This window comes from Dasypus novemcinctus, chromosome 7 (genome assembly GCF_030445035.2).
Source record: "Dasypus novemcinctus isolate mDasNov1 chromosome 7, mDasNov1.1.hap2, whole genome shotgun sequence".
In the NCBI taxonomy this organism is placed as follows: domain Eukaryota; kingdom Metazoa; phylum Chordata; class Mammalia; order Cingulata; family Dasypodidae; genus Dasypus; species Dasypus novemcinctus.
Window position 1 is genome coordinate 127,017,387 of NC_080679.1, and position 17,965 is coordinate 127,035,351.

General features: G+C 55.6%; 1 protein-coding gene across 1 annotated transcript in view; it reads left to right on the forward strand.

Annotated features, from left to right (window-relative positions):
* The first annotated feature begins 277 nt into the window (after window positions 1–277).
* GLI2 (GLI family zinc finger 2) overlaps window positions 278–17,965 on the forward strand; it is a 65,228-nt gene continuing 47,540 nt past the window's right edge. The window contains 1 exon segment of the mRNA XM_058301159.1: window positions 278–379. Within this exon segment, the coding sequence (XP_058157142.1) occupies window positions 321–379 (59 nt within the window). The 5' untranslated portion in view covers window positions 278–320.

Genomic DNA, 17,965 nt, shown 5'->3' on the forward strand with positions numbered 1-17,965 from the left:
CCGCCTCGGGGACACCGGTCCCCGGCCTGTAATCTCCCCGAGTTCAAAGCGTGCCCGGCTGCTTGTCTGTGTCAAGAGCGCGGCCGGGGCTCTTTTATGTGGGGGACGGCTTTGATTATTTATTCATGCCCTCCGCGGCGTGCCACCGCCCCGCACAGTGAGCCCCGCGTCCCGGGCGCCGAGGGGCACTCGGCTTTCGGGGCCCTTTGACAGCGCTTTACGAGGGAGGGGGAAAGCGTTTTGAAGTCCTGTCTCTCTCTCCCCGCCCCGCAGGGCCGCAGCACCTCCTGGCCCCGTTCCACGTGCCCCTGCCGGCTGACATGCGACACCAGGACGGCAGGTACCACTTGGAGCCGCACTCCGTCCACGGTGTGCCCGGGTAAGTCCCGCGCCCCTCCCGCCGCCCCCGCGCCGGCCCCTCCCTCGCTCGGCGCGGGGTCCCTGGCGGGCATTCACCTGCGCCCGGTGTCGGGCCCCGGTGACGCCCGGGGTTCGGGAGGGCAGCCGTCCTCGCTTGGCGCGGCCCCGCGTCTGACTCCCTGGGCTTTCCTGGGGTGCCACAAAGGGCTCAAGGCTGTCTCCCCAGCCCTGAAGCGGGGTGCCCCTCCAGTAGGTGAGGCGACCTTTATTCTGTTGTCGCCGCCCGGGAATTCCTAGCAGCCCCTGGCACCCTCTCCACAGTCCCCATTGGGAGAGTAAGTATGTGGCCGTTCTCACAAGGCCCGGCCGGCAGCTGTGCCTTTGCGGCCGCTGCCTCGTCCTCCTGAGATCCCAGGAGGAAGGGGGCTGCTCACGGCTGGTTCTGGTGTCTGGGCTTCTGTGGCTGAGACGCGGCGCTCTCTGCGCATCCATCCTGCTTCCAGAGACGGGTGAAATCCCCTCCACCCGCAGCTCTCCACCTGCCCCACGTGGACCCCGGAGAGGACCTGCCTTACAGCGTCCCGCGCCGTCCTGCGCCTGCCCCTGGCTCTCTATGGTTCCCGCTCGCCCCCTGCTTGGGGCCCTCCAAGCCTCCGCTCAGGTGCCACCCCCTCCCAGGCACCGGGCCCCTACCTGGCTGCCCCTGCACTATTGTACCAGAATTATCCATTTCCCCACCTGCCTGCCGGCAGTTTCTGCGCTTCCCTCTCTATGTGTCTCACCGCTGGAGATACTCGTTTCGTTTTTTGTTTTTTTTTTTAAAAGATTTATTATTTATTTATTTAATTCCCCTCCCCTCCCCCGGTTGTCTGTTTTCTATGTCTTTTTGCTGCGTCTTGTTTCTTTGTCTGCTTCTGCTGTCGTCAGCGGCACGGGAAGTGTGGGCAGCGCCATTCCTCAGCAGGCTGCTCCCTCCTTCGCGCTGGGCGGCTCTCCTTACGGGGCGCACTCCTTGCGCGTGGGGCTCCCCTACGTGGGGGACACCCCTGTGTAGCACGGCACTCCTTGCGCGCATCAGCACTGTGCATGGGCCAGCTCCACACGGGTCAAGGAGGCCCGGGGTTTGAACCGCGGACCTCCCATGTGGTAGACGGATGCCCTAACCACTGGGCCAAGTCCGTTTCCCTCGTTTCGTTTTATTGACATTAATTTTGATCTGTTTATTAAGGTTCGATCTGTGGGTTCCTCCACTGTAAACATTTTCCCTTCGTAATTAATAAATACCTAAATATTCTCATCGGGGATAAAACTTGGAGGTTATATGAGTATCCTGCTGCTCATCATAACTTCCACCCACTAATTTTGACCTCTGCTGATGATTCTTGCCAGCAACAGTCACTGCTACTGTCTGCCAAATGGAGATTTACTATTTCTACCACTCTCTCCCGACTTAGCCATTAGAATTCTACTGTAAGGAAGAGGCGTCCCATTCATTTCTTCATCTGCTTGTTGTTTTACTTCTGCATGGACACGTGGATATTTGTTTTATTCGATGGGTCAGAACGTACTATTGTTGCTACTTATCTTATTGTTCAGATTGTCCCAGATTTGGCCTCCGGGAGGCCCTCCGGGGCGTCTCCCGCATCCTTAGGTGTGTCGGCCCTCCTCGGGCAGGGCCTGCGCAGAGCCTGGATCTCGACGCAGCAGGTGATGAGGCTGTCCCCACCCTGTGCCGGCCACGGGGACGGCCGGGGACGCGGCCCGGGCAGCCCCTGGAGCGCGTACGATGGCAGCCAGCTGGAGCCACCAACAATCCCCCCGTTGATGGCGTGGAGGAAGCTCGGCCCCCTTGGGGCGGGCGTGGAGGCCTGCTCGTCTGCTCTGGAGCAGTGCCCCGCGGGTGCTGTAACGCAGGCGCCGGCACGGCAGGGCCCCTCGTGCCGGCGGGAGACAGGGAAGGCGCACTGGGGCGTGCGTCGCCGTGCAGGTGCACATCCTGCCTGACGCCGCCCCGTGCCGCAGAGGCCCCGGCGGGGGTAAAACGACCCGACGCTGGTGAGCGCCGTGTGCCGTGGTAACTCGGACCTGCCGTCAACGCTTGGTGCGTTTCCTCTCACCTGGTCTTCTCAACCGCCCTGTGAGACAGACATTTGCTGCCGCCCCCATTTTACAGGTGGGGAAACTGAGGCGGCACAGAGAGCCTGTGAAACGAACCAGCTCAGGGCCGCCCACCTGGTGAGTGGCCTGGTAAGAAACGGGGTCCAGCCTCTGCACCCAGGCCTCTGGCCACACGCCGGCTTCCTCTCGGGACACCTCTCGGGACACCCCACGGGTTGCTGGGACGCTCTTGGAGAGTGCAGCTTAGGGCTCAGCGGATCCCTGACTCGGTTTCCTCTGGGAGCCTGTTGGCGATGCTCTCTGAGTCAGAGATGGGGTGGGTTCACTCTGTGCTTATCATGCAGGCTCAGGGAAGCCCTGGCTGCAGGCAGAGCCTCGCCACTGCAGGCCGAGGCACGGGTGCCTGGAACCCCAGGGCTGGAGAGCCGTGCCTGGGGCTTCCCGTGCTTTTTTTTTTTTTAATTTATTTCTCTCTGCCCCCTCGTTGTTTGCATTTGCAGCGTCCTGGTCTGGAGCCACCGAGAAATGAACCCAGGACCTCAGATGTGGGAGGGAAACACCTAACCGCTTGAGCCACCTCTGCTCCCTGCTTTGTTGTAGCACTCATTATGTTTTTCTTCTTGTGCCCCTTATTGCGTCATCTTGTGTCAGTTTGCCACATCTGCCCTTCACACCAGCTTACTGTCTTCTTTAGGAGGCACCAGGAAATGAACCAGAGACCTCCGTTGTGGTATGCGGGCACCCAATCTTTTGAGGCACATCTTTTTCCCTCCCCGTGTTTTGCACTCCCAGCTCTGGAAGTGGATGCAGGTGGCTCCCCCTCTCTGGGCCTGCTTCCTTCCTGGGCAGTGTGGGGTGCGGACGGGGTGGGTGTGCACTGAGCAGCTGGAAAGGTAGAAGGCGGATGACGATGGGCTGCAGAGCAGTCGTGGAAGCTGCAGGCTGTGGATGTGGCAGGTAGGGCGGGCGAGGTACAGACTCTGCACCTGTCACTTGTCGGCCTGCACGTCCCCTTCGCATCTCAGTTCTCAACGATTCCTGCAACGAATCGCTGCAAACGTACAGCCGGAGGCCGCACTTCTGAAATCAGGCTCGAGGACTGTGCTCCAGCATCGGCAGGGCGGGCTCCTCCCGCGGGCTAGAGACAGGTCCATTTCCATCACTTTCCTGGCCCCCGAGGCCTCCCGCTCTCCTTGGCTCGTGGCCCCTTCCCCACATCACATCGTCCTTTCTCCTGCTTCCGCTGTCCCATTGTCTTCTTGCCTTTTCACTCTCTGCCTCCCATCTTTTAAAAAAAAATACGTATTTTTAATTGAAATGAAATGTACAGAATATACAAATAATTTTAGATCTTTTAAGTGGACAATTCTTTGGTGTTAAGTATGTTTGACAATAGATGTGGCTTTCACCACTATTTCCAGACTCTTTTCATCATCCCAAACCCAAACTCAGACTCATTTAGCAGTAATTCCCCATTCCCCCCTCCTTCCACCCCTGAAAACCACTCTTCTTCTTTCTGTTCTTCTATGAATTTGCTCGTTCTAAGTTGTTCATATAAGAGAAATCATACAATGTTTGTCTTTCTGTGTCTGGCTTGTTTCACTCCAGTGATGCCTTCAGGGTTCCTCCGTGCTGTCGCCTGGACCAGCCCTTCTGAGATTCCTGTGTGGATGGACCTCGTTTTGTGTATCCACTCCTCTGTTGGGCACGTGGGTTGCTTCCACCTTTTGGCTATCATAAATAATACCACCTTGAACATCCGCATACAAATACTCGTCCAAGTACCCGCTTTCATTTCTTTGAGGTATATTCCTAGGAGTGGAGTTACCGGGTCAAATGGTAACTCGATGTTTGATTTTCTAGGGAACTGCCAAACTGTTTTCCACAGTGGCTGCACCATTTTATGTCCTCGCCAACAATGTGCAGAGGTTCCTATTTCTCTGCCTCCTTGCCAACACTTGTAATTTTCTGGTTCCTTAACTAAGAGCCATCTTAGTGGGTAGGAAGTGTTGTCTCATTGTAGTTTTAATTTTTAATTCTCTAATGGCTAATGATGTTGAGCCTCTCCTCAGAGACTTATTGGCCATTTGAATATCTTCTTTGGAAAAATGTCCATTCAAATCTTAACCCATTTCTTAATTGGGTTGTCTTTTTGTTGTTGATTTCAGGTATATGGTTTCCAAGTATTTTCTTCCTTTCTGTAGGTTATCTTTTCATTTTCTTGCTATTGCCCTTTCATGCACAAATTTTTTTTTAATTTTATGAAGCCCATCTATTTTCTTTTGCTGCTTGTGTTTTTGGTGTAAAATCTAACAATCAATTTCCTGCTACAAGGTCCTAAAGATCTTTCCCTGTTTTCTTATAGGAGTTTTCTAGTATTAGCTCCTGCATTTAGATCTTTGATTGATTTTGAATTAGCGTTTTTGTATGATGAGAGGTAGGGCCCACCTTCTTCCTTTTGCATGTGGATTTCCTGTTGTCCCATCACCATTTTATTGCAGAGACTCTTCATCCCATTGAATGGACTTGACACTCTTGTCAAAAATCAATTGGCCAAAGATGTGAGGCTTTAACTCTGGACTCTCAATTCTATTCCATCAGTCTATCCTTATGCCAGTAACACACTGTTTCAATTACTGTTGCTTTGTAGTAAGTTTTGAAATCAGGAAGTGTGAGTCCTTCAACTTGGACTTTTTCAAGTTTTTTTAGCAATGTTTTCGTTTTCGGTGTGCAATGTCTTTTACCTCCTTGAGTAAATTTATTCTTAGGTATGTTATTCTTTTAGATGCTGTTGTAAATAGATTTTCTTGATTTTCCTTCATGCATAGGAACACAACTGACTTCTGTGTGTTTGTTTAGTATCCTGCAGCTTTAATGAATTTGTTTAGTAGATCTAATAGCTTTTTTGTGGATTTTTGGTGGAATCGTCTATATATAGGATCATGTCATCTGCATATAGGCATAGTTTAAGTTATTCCTTGTCAATTCTTTCTCTTGCCTGATTGCTCTGGCTAGAACATATCAGTAAATATTGAATAATAGTGGGGGCAATAGGCATCTTGTTCCTGATCTTAGGGGAAAGCTTTCGGGCTCACCACTGAGTATGATATTTGTTCTGGATTTTTCATGAAAGCCCTTATCATGTTAAGAAAGTTCCCTTCTATTGCTAGCTCTCTGAGTGTTTTTATCATGAAAGCATGTTGGGCTTTTTTTTTTTTAAATAACTTTCCAGCATCAATGAAATGATCATGTGTTTTTTTTCCCTTTATTCTATTTCTATTAGTCAGCCAAAGCGGTGCTGATGCAAAATACCAGAAATCTGTTGGCTTTTATAAGAGGGTATTTATTTGGGGTAGGAGCTTACAGGTACCAAGCCATAAAGCATCAGTTACTTCCTAACCAAAGTCTGTTGCCACGTGTTGGAGCAAGATGGCTGCCGACGTCTGCAAGGGCTCAGGCTTCCTCTTCCTCTTCAGGCTCCGTGGTCCCAGCTTCTTCCAGTATCATCTGCAGGCTGGGATAAATCTCATCTCTCTCCTGGGTCTTGATTCCTCTCTGGGCTCAGCTGCTCTGCTCTCCCCACAAGGCCAGCTGTAAACTCTCAAGTGAATGGCTCATCTCTCTTCCCTGCCGTGTTCAATGAGCCTTCTCTCTTTCCTCACATATCTGTTTCTCTGTTATTTACTTCCCAGGGCTCCAGCATTAAAACTCCAGACTCAGTCCTCTGCCATGTCTTTTTCTCTGTGACTCCCCACCCACCAAGGGGGCAGGAATGCAACGTCCTGCTGATGTGGACCAATCAAAGCCTTAATCATTATTTAATCAAGTGAAAGTGAAACCTCTGATTCCAATATAATCTAATATGCCCAGAGGAACAGACCAGTTTACAAACATGATCAGATACCTATTTTTGGAATTCATAAACAATATTAGACTGCCATACTCTACCCTCTGAATTCCAAAATGACAATATTCAAAAAACCTTATTTCACTAACAAAACTAAGTAAGACAACATCCTCCCTAACTTTTGGCATATAGGCCCAAACCTCTCAGAGCAATGAGTTGACCACCTGGCCTTCCCTAGTCCATGGGGGACAGGCACGCCCCTCTCAGACTATGGGGTGCTGACCTTAACCGCCCTAATCCTTGGGGAATGTGCTCCACCCTCTCTGCACCCTGGGGCAGCAAAACTCTCCCTGAACATCAGGTGGGAACATCTACCCTCTTCAACTGCTGGGGCAAACTCACCCTCTCTGTGCACATGGGTGGGGTTCCTCTCTTGGCCCAGGTGATATCTCAATTCCAGATCTCAGTTTCCATGGTTTTCCTCTTGAAGTTGTATCTCCTTCAATCTCTCACTTCCATGTCCCTTTTAGTCCCAGCTGACAGTGGTTTTGTTCATACAGCACTCTCAGAAAGCTTGTTGGTTTAGCATGCAGGAAGTAGGGGTCCAAGCCATCAGACAGTTCCCTAGATAACTGCATTTTCTATCCTGACTTACAAGTTCCAAATTTAGTTAAGTCCTCAAATGGGGCACTGTTGTCTAGGGGCTTGAGTTCCAGAGACTTGGAATCTCTGCAATCAGTTTCTGATTTCTTTGTGCCCAAAATTCAGCTCTCAGCTTGTCTCTCTCATCTAGCATTTTGCTATAAGCTGCAAGGAGAAGCCAAGCCACACTCTCCAAGTTTACTTTAGAAAGTTGTTCAGCTAAACGCCCAGGCTTGCCATTTTCAAATTGTGCCTTCCGTATAATATCAGGAGTTAATCTTGCTAAGTTCACTGCAACTTTAAAACATGATTGCCTTTCCTCCACTTTCCAATGATAGTTTCATCATTTACTTCTAAGGCTTCGTGACAAGTTTCTTTAGCATCCATATTACTATCAACAGTCTCTGCAAAGCAAGCTAGGCATTTCTATCAAGTATCTCACAATTCCTCCAAAAAAATACCCTTTATCCATTTATAAAACCATTCCAGCATTTCGTTAATTGCAAAAGCACAACCCCACTCTCCAGGACCAAATTCTGTGTTAGTCAGCCAAAGGGGTGCTGATGCAAAATACCACAAATCTGTTGACTTTTACAAACATAATCCAGTACCTATTGTTCAAATTCACAAACAATAGCAAGCTGCCACAGTATTGATGTGATGTGGTATATTGATTGGTTTTCTTATGTTGAACCATACTTGCATACCTGGAACAAGTTCTATTTGGTCATGGTAGGTAATCCTTTTAATATACTGTTGTATTCAGTTTGCCAGTATTTTCCTGAGGATTTTTGCATCTATATTCATAAGAGATATTGGCCTTCAATTTTCTTTTCTTGCATATTATCTTTATTTGGCTCCGGTATCAGGGTAATGATGGCCGCATAGAATGAATTAGTAAGTAATCCCTGCTCTTCTATTGTTTGGAAGAGTTTGAGAAGGGTTGGCATTAAATCTTTCTTCCATGTTTGGTAGAATTCAGAAGTGAAATCATCTGGACTTTCTTTGTTGGAAGGATTTTTGATTACTGATTTAATCTTTTCCCTTGTTATAAGTCTGTTGAGGTTTTCTATTTCTTCTTGTGTCAGATTAAATAATTTGTATGTTTCTAGGAACTTATTGATTTCATCTAGGTTTTCCAATTTGTTGGCATGTAATTGTCCATAGTACCCTCTTATAATCCTTTCATTTCTGGAAGATCAGTAGTGACGTCCTATCTTCCTTCCTGATTTTAGTTATTTGTATCCTCTCTCCCTCCCTCCCTCCCTCTCTCTCTCCCTTCTCTCTCTGTCATCTATCTAGCTAAAGGTTTTTCAGTTCTATTGATGTTTAAAAAGCAAATTTTGGTTTTGTTGGCTCTCTCTTGTTTATTTTAGTCTCTTTCATTTATCTCTGCTCTAATCTTTACTGTTTCTTCTACTAGCTTTGGATTTAGTTTGCTCTTGTTCTAGCTTTTTTAGGTGTGAGGTTCATTTGGGATCTTCTTTTGTAAAGTAGGCATTTTAGAGCTATAATTCCCCTCTGAGAACTGCCTTCACTGCATCCTATAAGTTTTGGAATGTTGTATTTTCGTTCATCTCAAGGTATTTCCTAATTTCCCCTTTGATTTCTTTTTTGGTCCATTGGTTGTTTAATAGTGTGTTGCTTAATTTCCATGTATTTGTAAATTTCCCAGTTTTCCTTCTGTTACTGATTTCTGCTTTATTCTCAGGTAGTCTGATAAGAGTCTTTGTAAGATTTCATTTCAGTATTTTAAAATTTATTAACATTTGATTTGTGCCTTAACATGGCCTCTCCTGGAAAATGTTCTGTATGCACTTGAGAAAAATGTGTGTTTGGCTGTCTTCAGGACTGTTCTGTCGATGTCCATTAGGTCTGATTGGCCAGGTGTTGTTCTGCCTCCTCTTATATGGACCCATTTGGGCCCACCTGAGTCACCCAGGGCAATCTCCCATCTCGGTTTCCTGAAATTTTTTTTTTTAAGATTTATTTATTTATTTCTCTCCCCTTCTCCCCCACCCCGGTTGACTGTTCTCTGTGTCTATTTGCTGCATCTTCTTCTTTGTCCGCTTCTGTTGTTGTCAGCGGCACCCGAATCTGTGTCTCTTTTTGTTGCGTCATCTTGCTGTGTCAGCTCTCCGTGTGTGTGGCGCCATTCCTGGGCAGTTTGCACTTTTCTTTTGTGCTGGGCGGCTCTCCTTACGGTGCTCACTCCTTGCGCGTGGGACTCCCCTACGTGGGGGACACCGCTGCGTGGCACAGCACTCCTTGCGCGCATCAGCACTGTGTGTGGGCCAGCTGCACACAGGTCAAGGAGGCCCGGGGTTTGAACCGCGGACCTCCCATGTGGTAGACGGACACACTAACTACTGGGCCAAGTCCATTTCCCAGTTTCCTGAATTTAATCACACCTTCAGATCCTCTTTGCCATGGTAGCTCAGATTCACAGGGGCATAAGACTTGGAAATCTTTGGAGGTCTCTGTTCAGCTTACACAGACAGGGAGCACAGCAGGGCCTCATGCAGGGACCCCAAGCCCCCGTGGAGTGGCACCACACGGCAGGTACCCAGTAAAGCCTGCCGATAATCTGTGGGAGTTCTGCAGAGGCCGGACACCGTGCTGGGTCCCATGGGCCATATTATGTAATCTTCCCACTTGCCCTGGGAGATGGGGCTATGGGCTTCCTCTTACCAATGAAGATACTGAGGGCCAGAGAGTCACGCCACCTTCCATGTGTCATCCCTGTGAAGGGGTGTGCTTGTTTCTGTTCACGGAGTGAGAAGTCTGGGTCTCGGGCACAGACGCGGCACGGAGGGCGCGTCTAGTTAACGCCCAGGGGTGGGCGAGCACCCTTGCATTCCCAGAGCCCCACGTCCTGCTGACGAGGCTCAGGGCTTCGAGTCAGTCTCAGGGGAGCGGGTCCCTGCCTGGTGGAAGGGAGCCGTGTGCTTCAGGCCAGCCCGGGGCTCTGGCAAGCCCACTCTGCCCCCCCCCACCCCCAGTGCCCCAGGCGGGAAACAGGACAAAGCCTGGAGGAGAACGGCATCCGGGGCTCTGGCTCCCGTGATTAATGTGGCCGGGGCATGATGGAGCACTCGAGCCATCGAGCCCGTGTAGGAGCTGGCGCCTCCTCGCCGGTGCCAAGTGCGCATAATGACACGAGTGTGCGCGGCAAATGAGGTGCCGTGTCAGTGCCTGGAGCCGGAGCTCCGACCCGCTCGGTCCCCGTGCCCCGAGGTGGGCACGCCTGCCCCTGACACGCCCCCCCGCCCGCCTGCTCGCCTCCCACCACCTGCCCTGGCTCTGCGCCGCTCAGGCACCCATGTCGCCCCCCTCCCCCGTTTGCGCTCGGGGTGCTGATGGCCCGGGCGATCGGCAGCCGCACGAGGCAGCTCCCTGCAGTGCGTCCCACCACGTGCCCGTCGTCCTCCCCCCCGCCCCACGTGGCGGTGCACCGGGCATCGCCGGGCAGCCTGCTGCACCGCCACCTCAGCCCCGCTGGACCGGCTGGATAGCATCCCCGCTCTGCGCTCACCAGCCTCAGGAGGGCTCCTCCACGGCGGTCAGTAGCCTCAGTGTCCACGTCTGGTCCAAACGGGCCTCGTCTGAACCAATCACGTCTTCAGAGATCCTGCTTCCATACAGTGGGGATTCCAGACATCGTGGAACCGGGGCTAGACTCGGGCGCGTGTTTGGGGAGGGGGCACGATTCAGCCCGCAGCACCCCGCGGTCTCGGGGCTGGTTTGAGAACCAGATGAGGTGATGTCAGGAGAGCGTTGAGGATGTGGCTGTAGGGGGGCTGCGGTGCTCTGCCCCCCTGCCTCGGGGGGCTTCCTCCAGGCCATGTGTGTCCTTGGAAGGGGAGAAGGTCCGAGGCTGCAGGGTTGGGAAGAGGGAGGAGAGGCTGGAGGAGGGCCCCGGAGAGTGGGGGGCTCTGCTTTCCTAGCTGGGGAATTCACGCTTCCCCTGTTTGGCAAGCGGGAGCCAGAGGAAGCCAGAGGTTTGTTTGGGGGTCATTCTAGGAGCAGTTAGAGGGGATGGGGAAGGAGAGGGGACACATGGCGAGGACCCCTCCCCAAGCTGTCCTCGTGGCCCCGTGCTGACAGGCAGCAGGGCCAGAGCTGACCTCACAGCGTCCCAGACAGGCCCGACTGGACGCCAGCTGCGGCAGGTGGATGGAAGCAGGGGGGCATTTGGGACGGGGACCCCCAGCCAGCGCTGCCCAGCCGGACTGTGTCCTCCTGGACCCAGCCTGCTGCACCCGCCTGGCCCCAGAGCCCCCCCTCCTGCCCCCCAAGGCACGAGCCCGCGGCAGAGCTGGCTCCGTGGCCACCAGGTGTTCTGGAAGAGGGAACGGCACGGCCCGTGGCCCGCGAGCCTGGCAGCACCTTCCGTCTGGGCCTCGGGGAGAGGAGGACCAGGGGCAGGGCGCTGTGCTCGCGGGCGGGCCGGTTCTCGTGCCAGCCCTGGGGGACCGGACAAGACCGCCGGGTGGTCCCTCCAAGCCGTGTGGCTGCAGCCGGCAAGCAGCACGCTTTGGGGCTCCCACCCTGCCCCCGAGAAACGGGCTTGCCCCGGGGCTGCGGCGTGGCTGGGGGTGTCCGGCTGGTGCTCCCCATGCCCCCCGCAGCTGTCGTCCCCCTGGAAGAGTCGGGCAGCCTCGGGCCTGGGGGGTGGGCGGGAGCCTGCTGCTGGAGCTGCCCAGTCCTCCCGTTCGGCTGCACCCTCGACTCCCTGTGATCCTGGGGTCCTTCCCACCCCAGCCCTGCCCTGGGCCTTAGACGGCCAGTCCCAGCTGCGCCGGGACCGTCTCGCGCAGCGGGCAGCACCCCTGACTGCAAATCTGAGCACCCGGGGTGTCCCTTCGAGATGCCCGTTCCTAGCCGGCAGCTCCACAGGTGCTGCTCGGTCTGCAGACGCTGCGGGTTTGCGGGGCCCTCGGGCCGAGCTGGGGGGCCGCCCCGGGCCCTCCTGCTCACTCTCCATCCGGGAGCGCAGGCCGCTGGCCCAAGTCAGAGGCTTTTCATCACAGGCAATGCCTCTGAGATCTGGGGTGTTAAATGTCCCCCGGACCCCCTTGTGACCATTCTCCACCTAGTCTCTGGGGGTTACCTAACCAGTTCTCAACCTGTTCATAGTCAGCTTGTGGGGTAGGGGGCAAACGGGGTGCCGACTAGGACAAGCTCAGCCTCTCTCCTCTTGCCGGGCTCCATGCCTGAGCTCCGACCTCCGTGACCCCCGACACCCGCCGCTGCCAATGCCCCTGTCCCGCCCCCGCGCCCCCTCGCTGCACCTGCCGATCCGTGGCCTGTGGTCACGGCCAAGGGGAGAGGACGGCTGCCTCTGTCAGTTCGGGCGCTTTGATGGCGCACGCCGGCACAGGTCGTTTACAGGAAGAGGGAGCGGCCGGGGGGTGTCAGCCAGCCCGTGGCTCGCTTGGCCACGCGTGCAAATTACCCAGAGCCCCCTCGAGCACTGGGAGGGATGTCAGGATCCCCTTGTCTTGCGTGATAACGGGGTTTTAGCCCTGAGGATGCAGTGCCTCCACATGAGAAAGTCGTTTCTCTGCTGCTGTCGGGCCGAGCTTGTGAACTCCAAGGGTATTTGAAGGGCGCTTGTCCCAAGGTCAGTGCTGCTTACAGGCTCCTCCAGTTCATCATGAGCCCATGACCCTAACCCTAACTTTAACCCCAGTCTAACCCCATCCCCACTCTAACCCTTAAACTAATCCCAAACCCTAACCCAACCCCTAATCTTTTTTTTGTCTTGCTTTATTTTTTTAATATTACATTAAAAAAATGTGAGGTCCCCATATACCCCCCACTCCCCCCACACTCCTCTCCTCATAACAACAACCTCCTCCATCATCATGAGACATTCATTGCACTTGGTGAATACATCTCTGAGCACCGCTGCACCTCGTGGTCAGTGGTCCACACCATAGCCCACACTCTCCCACTTGCCACCCAGTGGGCCATGCCAACCCCTAACCTTAACCCTAACCCAGCCCGTGACCCCACCCTAACCCCAGCCCCCTCACCCTAACCCCTGACTTTAGCCCCAGCCCTAGCCCTCACCCACCTGTGACTCACAGGCTCCATCCTGAGCGCCTGATGACTCAGCGCACCTCCGAGGAGGGGGCAGGAAGAAACTCGGGCACCCCTGCTTTGATTCGTGGCCCGACACGCCAGGCCCGCCGTTCTCAGAGGACGGGCTCTCTTTGTGTCCCGCTGAGAAAGCTCCCCTCCCTTGGCAAACGCGGGCATTTCTCTTCAAGAGCTGAGGGCCGGGAGGCTGCCCCAGGGCACGTGCACCTGCCCGCTGTCTCCTGAGCCCACACCCCGCCGCCTTCCCGGGCTGCCCTGCTGGCCTCTCGTGCCAGGAGACGCCCGTCAGGCCGTGGCGCCCGCCACGGGCCTCTGTCTCTCCCACCCGTGTCCCCGCTGCTGCCTTTAAAACCGGCTGCGCTGACCGTTTCTCAGAGCGACCGGGGGGCTGGCCGGCACAGAGCTCAGGCCACGTGTGGGAGGGGTGAGAGGCAGATAGAGGGGCGGCCCGAGCAGTCTTAACACTCCTGGTTCGCAAATGGGGAAACAGGCAGAGAGTGCCCCCCCCGACCTACTCCTGGTGAGTAGCGCTGCTGGGATTCGAACCCAAGTGGTTTGACCTGGAGACCCCCGCCGTGCCCTGAGCCCCGTGCCGCGGGGGGCAGCCAGCCCGCTCCCAGCGGCCTCTGCGTGCTGGAGAAGGCCTGGCGCCTGCAGAAGAGGCGCTGCCTGGCTCGGGCGCTGCGGAGCCCGTGGGGTCAGCCGGGGAGGGGCGCGGGTGAGGCAAGCCTCCACGTGCAGAGGTGAAGCGGGGATGCAGCGGGAGGGGCCGCGGCTCGGGCAGGTGGTCTCTCGGGCCTCTCCTGCCCTGGGGTGGCCCCAACCTCGTGGATGTTTCCCACCCACAGCCCCAGGGTGCAGGTAGAACGGGGCGGGGTCTCAGGCCCAGGTGTGCCGCGGCTTATGCCTGCTGCTTCCTTGGGCCGGCTGCCTAACCTCCGCCGGCCTCGGTTTCCCCATCTCTGAAATGGGCTGTCACAGAGCCCCACGCCGGGTTGTCGTGACAGTTGGATGCGTGAGTTTGTGTGCAGCAGGGAGGGCAGCATTTGCTCCTGTTGCTCCTTGAGGACCCCAGAAGGAAGCCCCATTTCATGCCAGGCTCCCAGCTGGTCCCTGGGCAGAGGGCGTCACGTTCAGTCCTCCCGGCACCCTGTGGCATGGGCGATAGTCAGCTACCACATGAGACTGGTCCCCGGTCCTGTCCTGAGCTCCTCTCTGTGCCGTGATTGTCCTCAGAGAGGAAGAGTTGCTCTAGTTCTCATGGCCAGAGAATGTTATTGCGCCTGGCAAGCATGGATCTGGAACAGTTCTCTACCCAAAGGAATTACTCTCTAACAGTCAAGTTTCAAGTCTTGGTGTGTGGGATAGGTGGTTCCTTGAGATGGGGCTTCTCTCCACTGCATGTTACCAGGTGTCCTGGCTGGTTGGAAGCTGAGGCCAATGCTCTCAACTCATTCATTTATTCTGCAGAGTTCACTGTTGCTGGATGTACCTGGGACCCAGGGGCCGTCACTTGGGCTCAGTCCCGCGGGGGGAAGGCAGGCATACTGCCCGCCCCGAGTCCATGTGCCCAGAAAGCGCCGGTCGTCTAACCTCCCGTCGCCACAGCATTGGGCACGCGTCCCGGTACCCATGGGGGATGGATACATCATCCGCCCGGGAGCCCCTCCCCGAGCCTCTCCTTCCAGGAGCCGCCATTTCCGACATATGACCCCGGCCTGTCCCCACAGCACGGGGTGGGAAGGTCTGGGTCTCTGCTCCTGTCCGCTTGCCGACGCATGCCCCGTGCCGCTCGGTGCCAGCCGGCTTTGGGGCCCGGCCTTGGGAGGGCACGCTCCCCCAGGGGCTCCTGGTGGGGGGACAGGCGGGAGGAGCTGGCCCCTGCAGGGCGGGTGCTGGGGGGGGCTCGGGAGCCCTGGCCACCAGGAACCCCGGAGGGCACAGGAGGCCTGACACCTGATCCCCCAGCCCCGGCCCCGCTTCCCAGGCCGGCGCCAACGCCAGGCCCGCAGTGGGCTCCAGAGCCTGGTAAAGCGCGCCAGCATGCCCGCCTCTCAGGCGTTTGTCTAAACCGGCCCAGCGTTTCCCGGCTCCTTCCCAGCGGCTTCCGGGAAGGAGAATGCTGCACTCCGCTTTGCGGGCCGCTCCTCTTCTCAAGCCAGAGCCCAGCAGGGGCCCGGCCCCTCCCCCAGCCCAGGAGCCCCCCCCCCCCCGCCCTCCCGCTCTCCCCCTCCCTCCCTGCCCCACGCCTCGTCCCCACGGAGGGCCCCCTCTCTCCAGCCCCCTCACGTTCACCGTGTGTTAGAACAACTCCCCCATAAAGCCTTGACCTTCTGGAAGATTCTGCCCCGCTGCGCTCAGCAGCTCCTGTTCCAGCCGAGAGCCCCCCATACGCGGGCGTTACCCCGTGCCAGCAGGTCACGGGGGGGGGCTGATAGGACTGGCCCCCCGGGACCCCCCACCCCGGGGCCCCTCCCCCCGGTCCAGCTGTGCTCCTGGCCCCAAATCCACACCCCCCGCCCACGTTCTCCCCGCTCTGCCGGTCATCCCTTGGCCAGGAAAGCAGGCCCCTGCTCGTCCCCTCTGGTCTTCTAGGTTTTCTTATTTTTGCCGCTTGAGAACGCCGGTAACCTCCCCTTATCCTGCTCTGGAGGGAAAAGAGAACGTTCTCGCGAGTGAGGGCATTCGCCGCGGGCCGTGGCCGGCGCCTAACAAAGCCCCGCTGGGGACCGCCTCGGCAGGCGCAACTGCGTAACCTCGTTTCCCTCCCGGGACGCCGGTGTTTACTTAGGAAGAAATCTGCTCTTTGTCAAGGGAAAACAGGGATTTCTTTATTACGGCTCCGCGTGGGGGGGCCGCCGAGAGCAGGCCGGGCGCGTCTGGTGGACGTCCTGGGCCGGGAGGAGACGGGGTGAGCGGCGGGTCGGGGGGCCGGGCTGCGGCCTGCTGGCCGGGGCCGGGTGCCGGGCGGAGCCCACCGGGCCACGGGAGGACAGCGCGGGACCCCAAGCGCTTCCCGGAGCACCACGCGCCCTGCAGCCACTCGGCTCCCACCCCGAGCCCTCGCCCATCCGCCAGCCTCTAGCTCCCGTCCAGCTTCGCGGCCCAGCTGTCCTTCTTTCCTAAAACATCAGTCTTAATACTGGAAACCTACAGAAGAATAATCAAAGCATGATTATGAGATAGAGAGTGATAATAGGGAGCAGATGGGACTCGAGCTGTTGCGCTCCTGCTTCCCACATGGGAGGTCCCAGGTTTGGTTCTCAGTGCCTCCTGGGGGGGAAAAAACAAGGAAAACAAAATGAAAAAACCAACTCAGGGGAGCCGATGTGGCTCAGTGGTTGAGCACTGGCCTCCACATATGAGTGCTCAACCACTGCCCCCCCACCCTGGTTGTCTGTTCTCTGTGTCTATTTGCTGCGTCTTGTTTCTTTGTCCGCTTCTGTTGTCAGCAGCACGGGAATCTGTGTCTCTTTTTGTTGCATCATCTTGTTGCATCAGCTCTCCGTGTGGGTGGTGCCATTCCTGGGCAGGCTGCACTTTCTTTCATGCTGGGCGGCTCTCCTTATGGGGCGCACTCCTTGCGTGTGGGGCTCCCCTACGTAAGGGGCACCCCTGCGTGGCAGGGCACTCCTTGTACGCATCAGCACTGCACATGGGCCAGCTCCACACGGGTCAAGGAGGCCCAGGGTTTGAACCGGGGACCTCCCATGTGGTAGACGGACGCCCTAACCACTGGGCCAAGTCCACCGCCAGTTGTTGTTTTTTAGGTACTGGGGTCTGGGGATTGAACCAGGGTGGGGGGGCAGGGGAGAGAAATAAATAAATAAATTAAAAAAAAATAAAAACAACAGTAAAGTAATAGTAGCACATCCACCCTCGCCCGCGCCCAGCCTAAGGCCTAGGAACATTCTGGAACCTTTGGGTTCCCATGTGTGCTGCCTCTTGTCCAGGCCCTCCCACCAGCATTCTCTGGGATTTGGGCTTTATCGTCCCCTTGCATCTTATAACCGTTCACCTCGTGCCTAAATCCTCGTCTGATGTTTAGTTCTGCTCCATCATGCTTTCTAGAAGGGGAGTCGCTCTCTGTCTATTTGGGAACTTTCCTTTCTGTATTCTGTTCCTGAGGCTCGCCCGTGCTGATGCGTGTGGCCCTTCCTTCTTTTTCCTTGGGGCGCGTCTAGAACCTGCTATGACCAGCCCCTGGCGAGCCCTGGGCCTCTTGGAGGCGCTGTCTTTAGAGTAAAGGCATGCTGGCAGTGGGGCTGCTGAGTCACAGGCTTATCCCGTGGCCGCTGCCCTGGGCGACGCCGCTGCTCTGCCGGCGGCTTGTTCCCTTCCTGGCCACCGGTGTGGAGCCGCAGGCCTGTTCATTTTTGCCAACCTGGTACCTCCCTGTGAGCCTGATTTTCTGTTTCCCTCATTACTAACGAGGCTGAACATCCTTTCCTGTGTTTATTGGCTGTTCGTGAGTCCCTCTTGTGAACCTTTAGTGCAGTCATTTTACCTGTATTCTATGGGGTTGTCCTTTTTTTATTGATTCAAATAAGCACTTTATATATTCTGGTTCCTCATCCTGTGGCCGGTTATGTGTTGCAAATGTCTGCTCCCAGTGGTCTCTTCACTCCCTTTATGGCAAGTTTGGATGAAAAGAAGTTCCTGTTGTAACAGAGTTCAGTTTCTCACTATTTCCTTATAATCTGTCTCCCCCGCCGCCCGCCACCTGGGGCCCCCAAGTTCTCCTTACCCTAGCTCCCTGCTCGTGCCTTCAGCCCCTGGATTCGGCTGGCTCTTCCCCAGTGCGAACTGCCCTTCATGTGGGCTCTTCTCCCATCTCAGAACACCAGGCGTCCCACCATTCGCTACCCTTGTTCCATTCACCTATGGCGG